The sequence below is a fragment of the Schistocerca gregaria genome, chromosome X (genome assembly GCF_023897955.1).
Source record: "Schistocerca gregaria isolate iqSchGreg1 chromosome X, iqSchGreg1.2, whole genome shotgun sequence".
In the NCBI taxonomy this organism is placed as follows: domain Eukaryota; kingdom Metazoa; phylum Arthropoda; class Insecta; order Orthoptera; family Acrididae; genus Schistocerca; species Schistocerca gregaria.
The window spans coordinates 600,598,916-600,611,697 of record NC_064931.1 but is presented as its reverse complement, the minus strand read 5'-3'; the positions used below and the strand labels follow the sequence as shown (position 1 = coordinate 600,611,697).

The 12,782-nt window shown below is 42.4% G+C and overlaps 1 protein-coding gene across 2 annotated transcripts in view; it reads right to left on the bottom strand.

Annotated features, from left to right (window-relative positions):
• Positions 1-12,782, bottom strand: part of LOC126299244 (MAM and LDL-receptor class A domain-containing protein 1-like) — a 352,356-nt gene that overhangs the window by 69,763 nt on the left and 269,811 nt on the right. For both annotated transcript variants that reach the window (XM_049991032.1, XM_049991033.1), the window contains exons 11-12: positions 8,087-8,257; positions 7,786-7,894 (exon numbers count right to left, since the gene is read on the bottom strand). In XM_049991032.1, coding sequence (XP_049846989.1) covers positions 7,786-7,894; positions 8,087-8,257 — 280 coding nt within the window. The remainder of the gene's footprint in view (positions 1-7,785; positions 7,895-8,086; positions 8,258-12,782) is intronic.

Here is a 12,782-nt window from a genome sequence, read left to right as displayed (position 1 = left end):
GCTATTAACAACATGAACAAACCTGGCAAATTTAGGGATAATACCTTCGCCATAGCATCTCGGCAGGAAGGCGAATGTACTCAACAGCTTCAATTTCTTCCTCCGGAGTTTATCTGACTTCTGTACAAGTTTCATCATCTCCTCCCCATAGAGGTACTTGATGTGACTTCATATGCTTTCCCGGCGTAAAAATTCTTGATAGTCACCTCGGATTTATAGCGGGATCCTACGTTCTCCGATGCGGCCAGCCTGAGGGTTTTAAAATAGTCTTTGAGTACGATATATCGTTGCTCCCAGTCTTTTGCTAAAGGCGATACCACCAGCCCAGTCTTGGAGAACAACAATTGTGACGGGCGGCGCGTGTGCCGTGTATGGTACGGTGGGCTATAAATCTTCTGACACCCTGCACTACATAGTTATGTTCTCCACAGATAGGACTGTCCCTCATGGCCAGCCTACAAGCAGTCACAGTGTCTGCGCATGTACATCATCAGTTGACTGTATGTTTCCTCTACCTGCCCCCACACGACGCATTCGATGAAGTGGCCCTCCATTGCCTTCTTACTCAGCTCTCTCACCCCTTCATCCTCTGCGGTGATTTTAATGTCCACAGAGTGCTTTGGACCTCTGCAACTACCTGCACCAGGGGTAGAGCAGCTGAGAGGTTCTCATGTATTCATTTGCATATTTGCTCAACATGGGACCAAGTACGCACTTCTGCACTCCAACATGGTCATTCTGTGCAGTCAGTCTCTTGCTCTGCTCTCCAGCGCTTTCCAACACAGCTCAATGGGAAGTGGTCACTGACTTGGATGGCAGTGATCACTTTCTGACCTACTGTCACCTGCCACAAGGAGTGCCGTCCAACAGAAAACCACTGAGATTGGCACTCAGCAGAGGCTACTTTGCCACTTTTATTGCTACTGTCGGTCAGGATTCAGCTTCATAGCTGGATTTGGTGCTAAGAGGGGCAGTTGGGGCTTCCAGTCCACCACTAGTAAAGAGTACAACTGCCCCTTTTCCATATGGGAGCTGGTTTCTGTGTTGTCTGCGGCTTGTGGCATGTTTCCTGGTCACCCCAGGATCCTTTATAATATGCTATGGCACCTCACTTGGCGAAGCAAATAAATTCTCCTCGCCCTCATTAGTGTCATTTGAGTATCAGGTAACTTTCCTGACTCATGGCGTGAGACAGTTTTAATACCTGTTTCAAATCCTGGGAAAGATCTCTCATGCCCGAGTAGTTATCAAGGTATTGCCCTCACTGGCTCTATGGGAATGATCTTGGAGCAAATGATTAACGACAACGTTGTTTGGATCTTACAAATCAGGCAGTTTCTTATTCGCTTTCTGCATGGGTTCCGGAGGTATCGCTCCACCTTTGATGACATGGCCTTTCTAGAGGCGGCGATACAACAGGCTTTCCTGGACCAGAATTACTTTGTGGCCATATTTTTTGTCTTCAAGGATGCCTACAGTATTACTTTGAAGCATCTTATCCTCGGGCAGCTCCATGAATGGTGGTTTCGTCAATGTGTTCCCATTTTCATTCAGGCCTTCCTCCTGCTCCGCTATTTTGGTCAACGAGTCAGTAACGTCCTCCCTGATCACTTTGAACAGCAGGGTGTCCCTCAAGACAGTGTCTTAACACCTATTGACAGTATTACGTTAGCAGTTAAATGTCCTGTCTAGTGTTTCTTGTCTGTGGATCACTTCTCTGCTTGTTGTTCCTCTTGAAAATTTACAGCTACCACACGTCAGTTGCGACTAAGTCTCCAATGGTTGGGTGGATGCACGGAGAAGAGAGGTTTTTTCATCTGAGATGTCTGTGAACGCTTTTTTTAACCACTTACATTCTGTTTTAAATTTTCCTGTGTTGCAAGTGAGGGACACTGTTCTTAATTTTTTGTGGGCCTCACATTTGACTATAAACTAATAAGGTTACCAAACGTTAAGAATCTGAAAAGATGGTTCGTCAAAGCAATAAATGTTTTCAAATGTCTTAGCCACAATTTATGGCGGGTGGGGGGGGGGGGGGGGGGTGAGGGGGCGGATAGGACTTGTATGCTCCAGTTTTACAGAGCCTTTGAGCGATCTCAGCTTGATTATGGGTCACGGTCTATGAGTCTGCAAGATCCTCTTATTTAAACATGTTGGATATGGTGCACTATGAATGGATTCGGCTGGTCACCAAGGCACTGTGGACGAGTCCCATATCAAGTTTCTGCGCTGAGTTTGCTGAGCCACCACTTCACTTCAGGTGGTGGCCGCTCATTGCTCATCAGGGATGTAAAACAGTGTCCGCATCATACACACCTGCATACCAGCATACCATACTGTTGCTCGGCGCCCATTGGAAGGTTTTTTTGTAATCGGCAACAAGCGATGAGGCCCTATGGGATTCACTTGAAGGATTACCTTTTAGAGATGGGTGTGGTTGGTTTTAACGTTTTACATCAGGATTGGAGCAGATTTCCACATTAGGTCCTCCAGCGGCCCAGACTTATTTTAGATTTGACGAATTTTGAGAAAGAGTGCACCCCAGATGGTTTTACAGTGATGAACCGTTTTTTCAGCAAAGCACTATGTGATTCTGAAGGCTGTGGAGCAGATACGATACATTCATGGCACATGGTTTCTCATCTGCTCTGATTCCCTTACTGCACTACAATCGTTACAGAACCTGTACCCAACAGAGGAATTGGTACAGCTAATTCATGAGCAACTGTACTTCCTCCAATGGCAAGGGAAGCAAGTGTCATTCTGCTGGGTGCCAGGGCATGTGGAGCTACAGGGAAATAAACAAGCCGATAAGACTGCCAAGGACACATGATGAGACGCATTGCGCTATTCCCCTGCAGGCTGCCATTTGTATTATGTCAGAGGTCCATGCACTTGTGGGAGGAGGAATGACTGGCAGTGACGAACAGTAAGCTATGGTTGATGAAGTCAAGTATCCAGCCACGGCATTCCTTCTGGAGGTCGTTCAGGTGGGTACAAGTGACCCTTGCAAGCCCCTAAATCGGGCCCTGTCGCTTTACACTTGGCTTCTTACTCCGCCGAGAGGACCCCATTATGTGATTCCTGTACGTGCAAATCACCATACGCCATATTTTAACCGAGTGCGTCCTCTTTCGTGATGTGTGGGAGGAAGTGAATCTCGGTAGGGATCTGCCCTCCACTTAAGCTGATGACGAGGCGACTGTGGTCAAAGTTTTTAGGTTTTGTGACATGGATAGACTCTGATTTCAGCTTTTAGGCAGGATGTTGTAGTTTGTTTCAGATGGCTAGCTCATCCTTTTTCTTCCTGCAATTGGTCAGTCATGACCACTTGCTATGTTGTTTAATTCCTTCTACAACTATTTCCCATTTTAGTCTAAGTTTTAATCCTGACTCTATACCTTCTTTCTTCGTGATTCAGTAGGGGCGGCACACATGATTTGCCACAATTTTGTTACTTTTCATTTCCACTGCTGTTTTCTCCTCCTGTTTAGTGTATTTTGCTGTCACTCATCTCTTACTACTTTTGTCCAGGCGCTATAAAGACCTTGCTGTCGTGCACCCAAGCCACCCTATTTATCCTCAATTCACACACACATGACCACTGTCTCTGGCCCCTGAGGCCGGATTCAGTGGCCAGAGAGAGTGGTCATGTGTGTGTGAGTTTTGCTTGTTTGAATATTTGTGTGTTTTCTACTTCAGAAGAAGGTCTTTTGGCCGAAAGCTGAAATGTGTAGCAGTCTTGCTGTTGTGTCATCTGCGACTCGTTATCTCCTCTATATGGTGAGCAGCAATCTATGCTTTTCATAATATTGTCGTTATTCCATCCTGGATGTCCCATTGTTTATTATCTTACTAATTCGTCCTGATTTAGGCACACTCATGTTTTAGTGATACGTTATATTTTATTGAAATAACCTTTCGGCAAATGATTATTGTAGAAAGCTGTAGTTCTTTTATAAATATTAGTACAATACAGATTTTAACAACATTTCTCCGTTATGTGATCGAACACAACAGTAAATATGTGAGAGAAATTAATCATCAGCAATATAATCTCTGACATTATTTTCCTCACAAGGGCTGAGTGCACCCCGCTTGCCAGCAGCGCTCGGCAGACCGGATGGTCACCCATCCAAGTGCTAGTCCAGCTCGACAGTGCTTAACTTCGGAGATCTGCAGTGCCATATTCTGCCTGTTTACATATCTCTGTCTCTGAATACCCATGCCTATATCAGTTTCCTTGGCACTTCAGTGTATGTTCCAAAAATTATTGCAAATTGATGTCAGTGATATGAGTCTATAATTCTGCGTATTCCTTCTATTTCCTTTCTTGTGTATTGATGTGATTTGTGCAGCTTTCCAAGAAACAAAGGAAGGAATATTAGGCTTTAACGATCCATCGACGGAACAGAAGCTCGGACTGTTTCAAGGATGGGGCAGGGAATCGGCCGTACCCTTTCAAAGGAATCTTCGCGGCATTTGTCATGAACGATTAAGAGAAATCACGTAAATTCTAAAATTTCAACAGTCGTCCTCCCGAATGAGAGTCCAGTGGACTAAGGACTACGCAGCCTTGCTCCCCTGTGCAACATTTCAGTTCTCAGGTACGGATCTTTCGTCGAAATAGCGGTTGGATATGATTGTTAAATATGAAGCTATTAAATCAGCTTACTGCGAAAGAAACGTAATTGTCATAAAATCTGGACTTCCCTTTATTAAGTAACTAAAGTTGTTTCGCTTCACCGAGGGTATCTACTTCCAAGTTATTCATATTGGCAGCTGTTCTTGATTTGAATTCTCGAATAATTACTGCATCTTCTTTGGTGATCTTTTGTTGCGCTAAAATATCCCGTGATACTGTCTTCATTTCTCATACGTGAATATATTTTCTTTAATTATCTGTTGTTTATGTTTATTTTTTCAGACAGTAAATGGATAATGCTTCTTCTATGTTATGTCTGTTCTACTGTCTGCCCGGTCTAGGTTGCCTATGTCATGGACTGTGAGGCAGGTCCCGGAGGAGGTTCGAGTCCTCCCTCGGGCATGGGTGTGTGTGTTTGTCCTTAAGATAGTTTAGGTTAAGTAGTGTGTAAGCTTAGGAACTGATGGCCTTAGCAGTTAAGTCCGATAAGATTTCACACACATTTGAACATTTTTTTTTAGGTTGCTATGGTTCGAACTTCATTCACCCTGTATTATCGAGACGTTTCCCTCTTCCTTCTAAATTATTTATATGTTGTCACATTATGACTTGAAGCATAGATTACACTTTAATTTGCAAAGCTGTTTTTAATTATACAACATATAAATGTATAGCTACCTACGACAAGTCAAATCGCCTCGTTCCTTGAGTACTTCCTACTATCTTGCTTCATAATACGCATGATTCATGGATGACCTGTATAATTTCTGTTTCAAATTGTTTATGCGCGATTCACATTTCCAAAACGATATTTTTGTTATCGGGATGACCCAACAGTTATTAAAGTGTCAATATTCCGTGTTTGTTTTTAGCACTCTATACTTTTGTTATTTTGACGATGAACCTACATTTCAATACAACTGAAATTTACAATTTTAACTACACTTCCATATTTTATAATATGAAGAAAAATGACTGAAACTATGATTAAAATGATACTTAGTCTACCTGATTGTTTGCTTGTCTTCGTCTATGTGATCCTTTTAAAAAAAAGGGGGTTATTGAAGCTAGTGACAACTTCTGCGGGACTCGTGTTTCTTCTCTTTGTGCTAAAACGAAAAAAAAATTCTTATTTCCAAAATGTGAATAATTCACATCTGGAATTAATGAACTCCTAAAATAGATAGATGTAATAATTTGTTGGGATATGAAGTGGAATGATCACATAGGCTCAGTTATAGGTAAAGCGAATGGCAGATTTCAGTACATTACTAGAATGTTGAGAGGATGCAGTCAGACCACAAAGAAGGTTGCTTAAAATGCTCGTACAGCCTGCCCAAGAATAATGAGCACGTCTGTGGAACCCATATCAAACAATACTAGCAGGAAATATTGATCGAATTCAAAGAAGGGCAACTCGAAAGGTCACAGGTTTGTTTGGCGCGTGGAATAGCGTCATGAAGTTACTGTAAAACATGAACCGATAGACACTTGAAGATGGACGTCAGCTATCCCGTAGGAGCCTACCTACTATCATAATTTGAAGGAACCAGTATTATGCGAAGAATTTAGAAATATAATATAGACCACTACATAACGTTCGGTAGGACTCGCTTAGACAAACTTTGATTAATTACAGATCACACAGAGACGATTAAAAAGCCATATTTCCCGCATTACATACACCAATGGAAAGGAAAGAAACCCCAATATCTGGTGCAACGGAAATTAAACTCATCTATGCATTTCGCAGCGGTTTACGGGATACGGCAGTAGATAAAGACGTAAAGGTGCCTTCACTTCATAATGAAAAGACATTTCACTGCGCTAAATCAAGCTACAGAGTTTCGCCATTCTCAGGAATATAAGCGTTGCAAATTTCCTGTTTTAGTGACGTATTCTTTTATTTTTATGAACTTTCACCCATGTAAGTAACTGGAACTTTTAAATAGCGCAGCTGCAAATCTCGGTAACAATCGCAGAGAAATTCGTGCTTACAATAGTAGAAAGAGAAGAAGAGATGTGGAAGGATCGTTGTTTCTCTGAGAGAAGAAAGAGAAGAAGAGATGTGGAACGATCGTAGTTATAGTGGTCAATCTTTCATGTGGTTAAGATAGATCATACGCCGTCAAAAGCAAAATGTTGAAGAAGTGTAGAAATTGTTGGTGATATTATGGCTGAAGGCTGTGAAATCAAGAAGAGTGATGGAATTTTAGGAAGCAGTATACGCCATGTAAGTGGCTCCTATGATTGTCACTGTGTGAGCTGAAAATAGATAATGAAAGAACTGGTGAATAGTTTCTCAGAGTATGAATAAGAAAGCTTTGTTTAAAAAAATTAAGTTTTTTTAGTTTAATGAACTAGCTGTGTCGAGATAGCCGTGATGCATGTTAGGCAGAGCACTGAGTGTCTGTTTGAGAGTTGCCTGGATTTTGTATAGAAAACGATGCATGTTAATGGGTGTTTGAATAACTACAAACACTACATACACCGGTAGTTGTAACTTTCTTCAGTTTCAAGCACACTGTAGTAAGACGCGCTGGGTAGCCGTGCGGTCTGTGGCACCTTCCCACGGTTCGTGCGGCTCCCCCCGTCGGAGGTTCGAGTCCTCCTTCGGGCGTGGGTGTGTGTGTTGCCCTTAGCGTAAGTTAGTTTAATTAGTGTGTAAGCCTATGGACCGATGAACTCAGCAGTTTGGTCTCATAGTCCTTGCCACAAATTTCCACACTGTAGTAAGTCCCCAAGTTACTCATACATTTTTCTTCCTTTCGCCACGTTTGTTTCTAACCGTAGACTTTCCATGCCGATCTCGGTATTCCTAACGTTTCGTGCCGCTGAAGGTATACACGAACACATGAGATGAGATCACGAGCCACCGCATTTCAAACAATAGAATGAACACCGTGCGAAACGCCGTTTTTTCATAGGAACCCTAAACTTTGCTGCAGGTTGAGACCTCTTTCGATAGCTGCTTTTTTCATATCAGTCAGCTACTAGGGTAGAAATATATTTCTAATGTACACACACAGAGAAAACTGGAAAGTACTATGTTGAATAGGTAAAGTCTGAAATGGAAAATAAGTGAATTAAGACTGGACATCAAGTGAAAGATGTTGCCATTTCTGAAGACGAAGACTTACCAAAAGGAAAGACACTGTGCGTTTTCACTTCCCTTATACTCAGGCGACAGAAACCACGCCCTACTGCCGGGGCGCAAAACATTGTTTCTTGCAAGTGTCATCAAGAAGCCTGAAATAAATGCAAAAAAGGTTGTTGAGTAGACCAGATAAAATTTCACGTTGTTAATGCTATTTACCAAATAACCATATCATTTGTCTGTAGAATTTGCTGAATAATTTCGGTTTCACGAGACAACCAAGAAAGAAATTGTATGCTCGCTGGTAGCTCCTCACTGAAATGACGAAACTTCTGGATTTTCACCTTTTTCTGTTCCAAGCGTGTGGTCCTGCGTGTTGGTTCGCGTCGCTTGTCCGGACACACGCTCCCAGTCGATATCGTCCGTGTTATCTCGAGCCCCTGTGTTGCTCCAGCCACACTCGTCAATTTCGAAAGTACAGTCTCCGGGAATAGCAGCAGCAATTTGTGGAGTCGCTTTATGAAACAAAATACAAGTTTGACATACAAAATCTGCAACCATGAAGTTCTACAGACGTTTTCCACAGAGAAAAGGTGGAACTATAAAAAAAACTGGAAAATTTATTACAGAATTGCGAGTGATGTGCAGTGGTTCTCGGGATAATGTCACTAAAACTTAGAGGCCTGAGCTGTAGGGAACTACAAGAAATATTCGTCGGGCGGAAAGAAGGTTAGAGTTTCAACCGAGGCACCTCGAAGGAATTATCCGAATGGGATGAAAATCGGTAGATGTGATGTACATGTACAGACAAACAAATGACTACAATTTTATAAAACTTGGATTATTTAGTCAAGAGAAATAACTTCACAAATTGAGCAAGACAGTAACGAGTAGGGCCACCTGTGGCCCTTATTCAAGCAGTTATTTGGCTTGGCGTTAATTGGTAGAGTTGTTGGGTGTCCTTCTGAGGGATACCATGCTAAATTCTGTTCAATCATCAGATTGTCAGCACCCAGAAATAATTAGAGGGTCCTGCCCATAATGATCCATACATTCTCAATTGGAGAGAGATCCGGCGACCACGCTGGCCAAGGTAGGGTTTGGCAATCACGAAGACAAGTAGTAGAAACTCTCTGTGTGGGTGAGCATTATCTTGGTCAAATGTGAACCCAGTATAGCTTGCCGTGAAGGACAACAAAACGGGGAGTAAAATATCGTCGACGTATCGCTGCTGTAAGAATGCTGCTGATTACAACCAAAGGGGTCCTGCTATGAAATAAAATAGCACCCCAGACAATTACTCTTCGTTGCCGGGCAGTATGGCGAGCGACAGACAGGTTGGTATTGCCACCACTGTCCGGGGGGTCTCAAGACTGGTCTCCGGTCTGAAGTCTCATTGATTGGAGTATAACTGTCTTTAGTGATGAGTCGCACATCGAACTGAGCCCCGATGACCAGTGAAGACGTGTCTGGAGACGCCCCAGACAATGGTGCGACATAAACCTGACTGTCACCCGGCATACAGCCCGACAAACAGGAGTGATGGTCTGGGGAGCCATTTATTTTCGTAGCAGGACCCCTTTGGTTGTTATCTGCGGCACCCTTACAGCACAGCGGTAGGTCGACGATATTCTACGCCCCGTTTTGTTGCCCTTCATGGCAACCCATAGTGGGCTTACGATCCGGCAAGATAATTCCCACCTACAGACGGCGAGAGTTTCTACTACTTGTCTCCATGCTTGCCAAACCTTAACTTGATCAGCATGGTTGCCGGGTCTCCCCCGAGTTGAGAACGTTAGGGCCCTCCAAGCAACTCGGAATTCTGACGATCTAATCAACTGATTGAACTGACACGAATAGCTGCTTCCATAAAAGCCAGAGGTGGGTATGCGCATTGTTGACTTGTTCAATTTGTTAAGCTCTTTCTCTTGAATAAATAATCCAATTTTTCTGCAATTGTAATCCCTTGTTTGTCTGTACATGTACATCACATCTACCGATTTCCTCCCCATTTGGTTAATTACTTTGTGGAGCGTCCCTTTTTTTCAATTATCAGTTAGGATGACAATATGGAAATCTGAACCCGTTCCATCGCGAATACTAGACCAGTGACTTCACAACCACGCCACCTCTTTCATTTTCATGGGACATGCGGAGGCTAACTGCTAAGATAATGTTCCAAGACTCACAAAACAATGGCTTGAGCATCTATGTGAGACTATGGAAAGGAGTGCTTTGGACAAGGCTGAGTAAAGCGAAGCGTTTTTGGACTTACTCACCGAAGACAGATTGTTCAACACAGTTCTGTCCGACAAGTAGAGTCTTCTGCGCAAGATGAAGAGATACCAAGATTATTACCAAACCAGAAATGGAAAACAATGTAGATGTCTTACTAGATGAGATAACGTGTTGAAATTATGAGGATGGGCGTCGGACATTTGTATCACATGAGAGAATGTACAATTCAGGTGAAACATGGTCTCCTCAATAAACCGGCGACATTGCTGCCTCCGATGTGTTCCGCGTCTCGCGGCTAGAGGTATAGGAAACTAACACTAAGATGCAACACACTCTAAGACCATCGTGTGATATTCCGCAATGAATCTGTCGTTTGGTGTTAGAAATTCTCAATACGCAGATGAGGTGCTCATCCGTATCATCTTTTCGTAACTGAAGAACGCTATGGCGTTCATGCCGTCATAGGTTATTCCTATCTCAGCCGCATTCTGTTAGTTAGTTAGTTACATGTTCCATAGATTATTTGGACGATTCTTTTATCGAATGAGTCAGTTTAAAGGATATGTATGTATTATTAGTGTTAACATCAACGAACATACTATTATTTTTAGTTCTGCTCTTGCAAACTACAGTTAAATATCATGTTTTTTCATTTTCTACTTTTATTTTTACTGGATTCCAGTTTTTAACTAAAAATTAATCAGTGGAATAGAAGAAGTTGTCTAGAGAAAATGATTTTAAATTAGATTTAAAACTTTCTTCGCTAACTGTCAGAGATTTTATGTTATTTGGCAAATAATCGATAATTTTTGTTGCTGTATGCTTAACTCCTTTCTGAGCCACCGACAGCTTTAATAATGGACAATAAGGGCCATTTTCCGTCTAGTGTTATAAGTATGGACATCACTGTTCTTTTCACGTTGTGTAGGATTATTTATGAATGATTTCATTTGCGAATATATGTATTGTGACGACGTAGTTAAGATGTCTGGCTTCTTGATTTTCAAGAACCTACCTACATGATGTCCGTGGGTGAACATCACATATTATACTGCTCGCTTTTATGCAATCAATACTTTCTTTCTGTGTGATGAGTTACCCCAGAAAATTATTCCGTACGACATTGCTGAGAGGAAAATATGTCAGGAGGCTGATTACCAATTATAGGAATAGCAAAGGTAGCTGAACTTAATCGTTTGAGGAGCTCAATAATATACTTCTTCTAGTTCAAGTTTTCATCGATATCCACACCCAAAAATTTGGAACATGAATTACCTTATTTACCGACTCCTGTTTATAATCTACATCGTCCGCTCCGATAGCTGAGTGGTAGCCGGCACGGTAACTGAGTTAATTGATCAACAACGAATTTAAACGGATGTCTTACGCCGTCCGCCCAGAGCAGATTCTTCGAACAAAAAGCGAACAAAATGAGATTTTTAAAAAAGTGGTCAGCGTGACGGATTGCCGTCCTACGTGCCCGGGTTCGATTCCCAGCTGGGTCGGGGATTTTCTCCACTCAGGGACTGGGTGTTGCGCTGTCTTCATCATCATTTCATCCTCATTCGGCGCGCAGGTCGCCCAATGTGGCGTCGAATGTAATAAGATCTGCACCAAGGCGGCCGGACCTGCCCCGCAAGAGGCCTCCCGGCCAATGACGCCAAACGCTCATTTCCATATGCTACATCGGTTATTGGTATGACACTATTTCTTGTACAGAACTGAATGTAGTGTGTTTTCTCAAAATTTAGAAAAAGTCCATTTTTCAGAGATCCACTTAAAAATTCTTTGGAAAATATAATTTACCAACTCTTCTCTTGCTTTCTCTCTGACATAATTTATTATAAAACTAGTACCGTCTGCAAAAAGTACCAATTTTGCTTGTTGAATGTTAAGTGAAAGGTCATTTACGTCCCACTGTTCCTCTGCTCCTTGTGGCGCCACACAGAGCATTTTCTAAGGGACGAAAGAATTGTGCGTTCTATCGGTGAGACACAAATTAGCATTGACAATGGTGGGGAGGGAAATCAGTCATGACTTTATTTAAGAAACTGTTCCGACATTTGCCTCTAGAAAGATTTAGCGGAACCACAAAAGACCTAAATCAGGATTGCCTGACATGGATTTGAGCATCGCTCTCCACAAGAACAAGTGAACTGCCGTAACTACGTTCGAGTCGATCGACAAGTTGAGCAGCCTGCCTACTCTAAACCGGCGCTGCAGCCTCCTGCATATGTTTATAGTAGACATAGAACGCAATCAGTTCTCACAGAAACGTAATTAGTGAGAACTTCCGTGACAGTTATTAACTAATTGACTTCTTGTTGGTGTAATCTTTCTTCTCGCCAGTAGTATTACTCGAATTTAATTCCACTGCACGTGACATTCAAACCTGACGTTCTGAGTGCCTCCGTACTATCTATCTCTGCTCCGCAACCTGCTATTTTTAGTCAAATATACTTTTAAGAAACTATTATGCTAAATTACGAGGAATGTTCAATAAGTAATGCAACATATCTTTTTTTCTGAAAGCAAGTTGATTTTATTCATGATTCCGATACACCATATTATTCCCCACACTCTGAGCTACAAAACCGTAGTTTTCAACATAATCTCCCTTCAATGTGACGGCCCTACGCCACCTTACTGAGAGGGCCACTATGCCTGTGTGCTACCAGTCTACTGATCGACGTCGGAGACAACGTCCGGCTGCATCAATAATCTCCCCATCATACTCGTACTGCTTCCCTCGGAGTGTTTCCTTCATTGGGCCAAACACATAGAAGTCGGACTGTGCGAGAT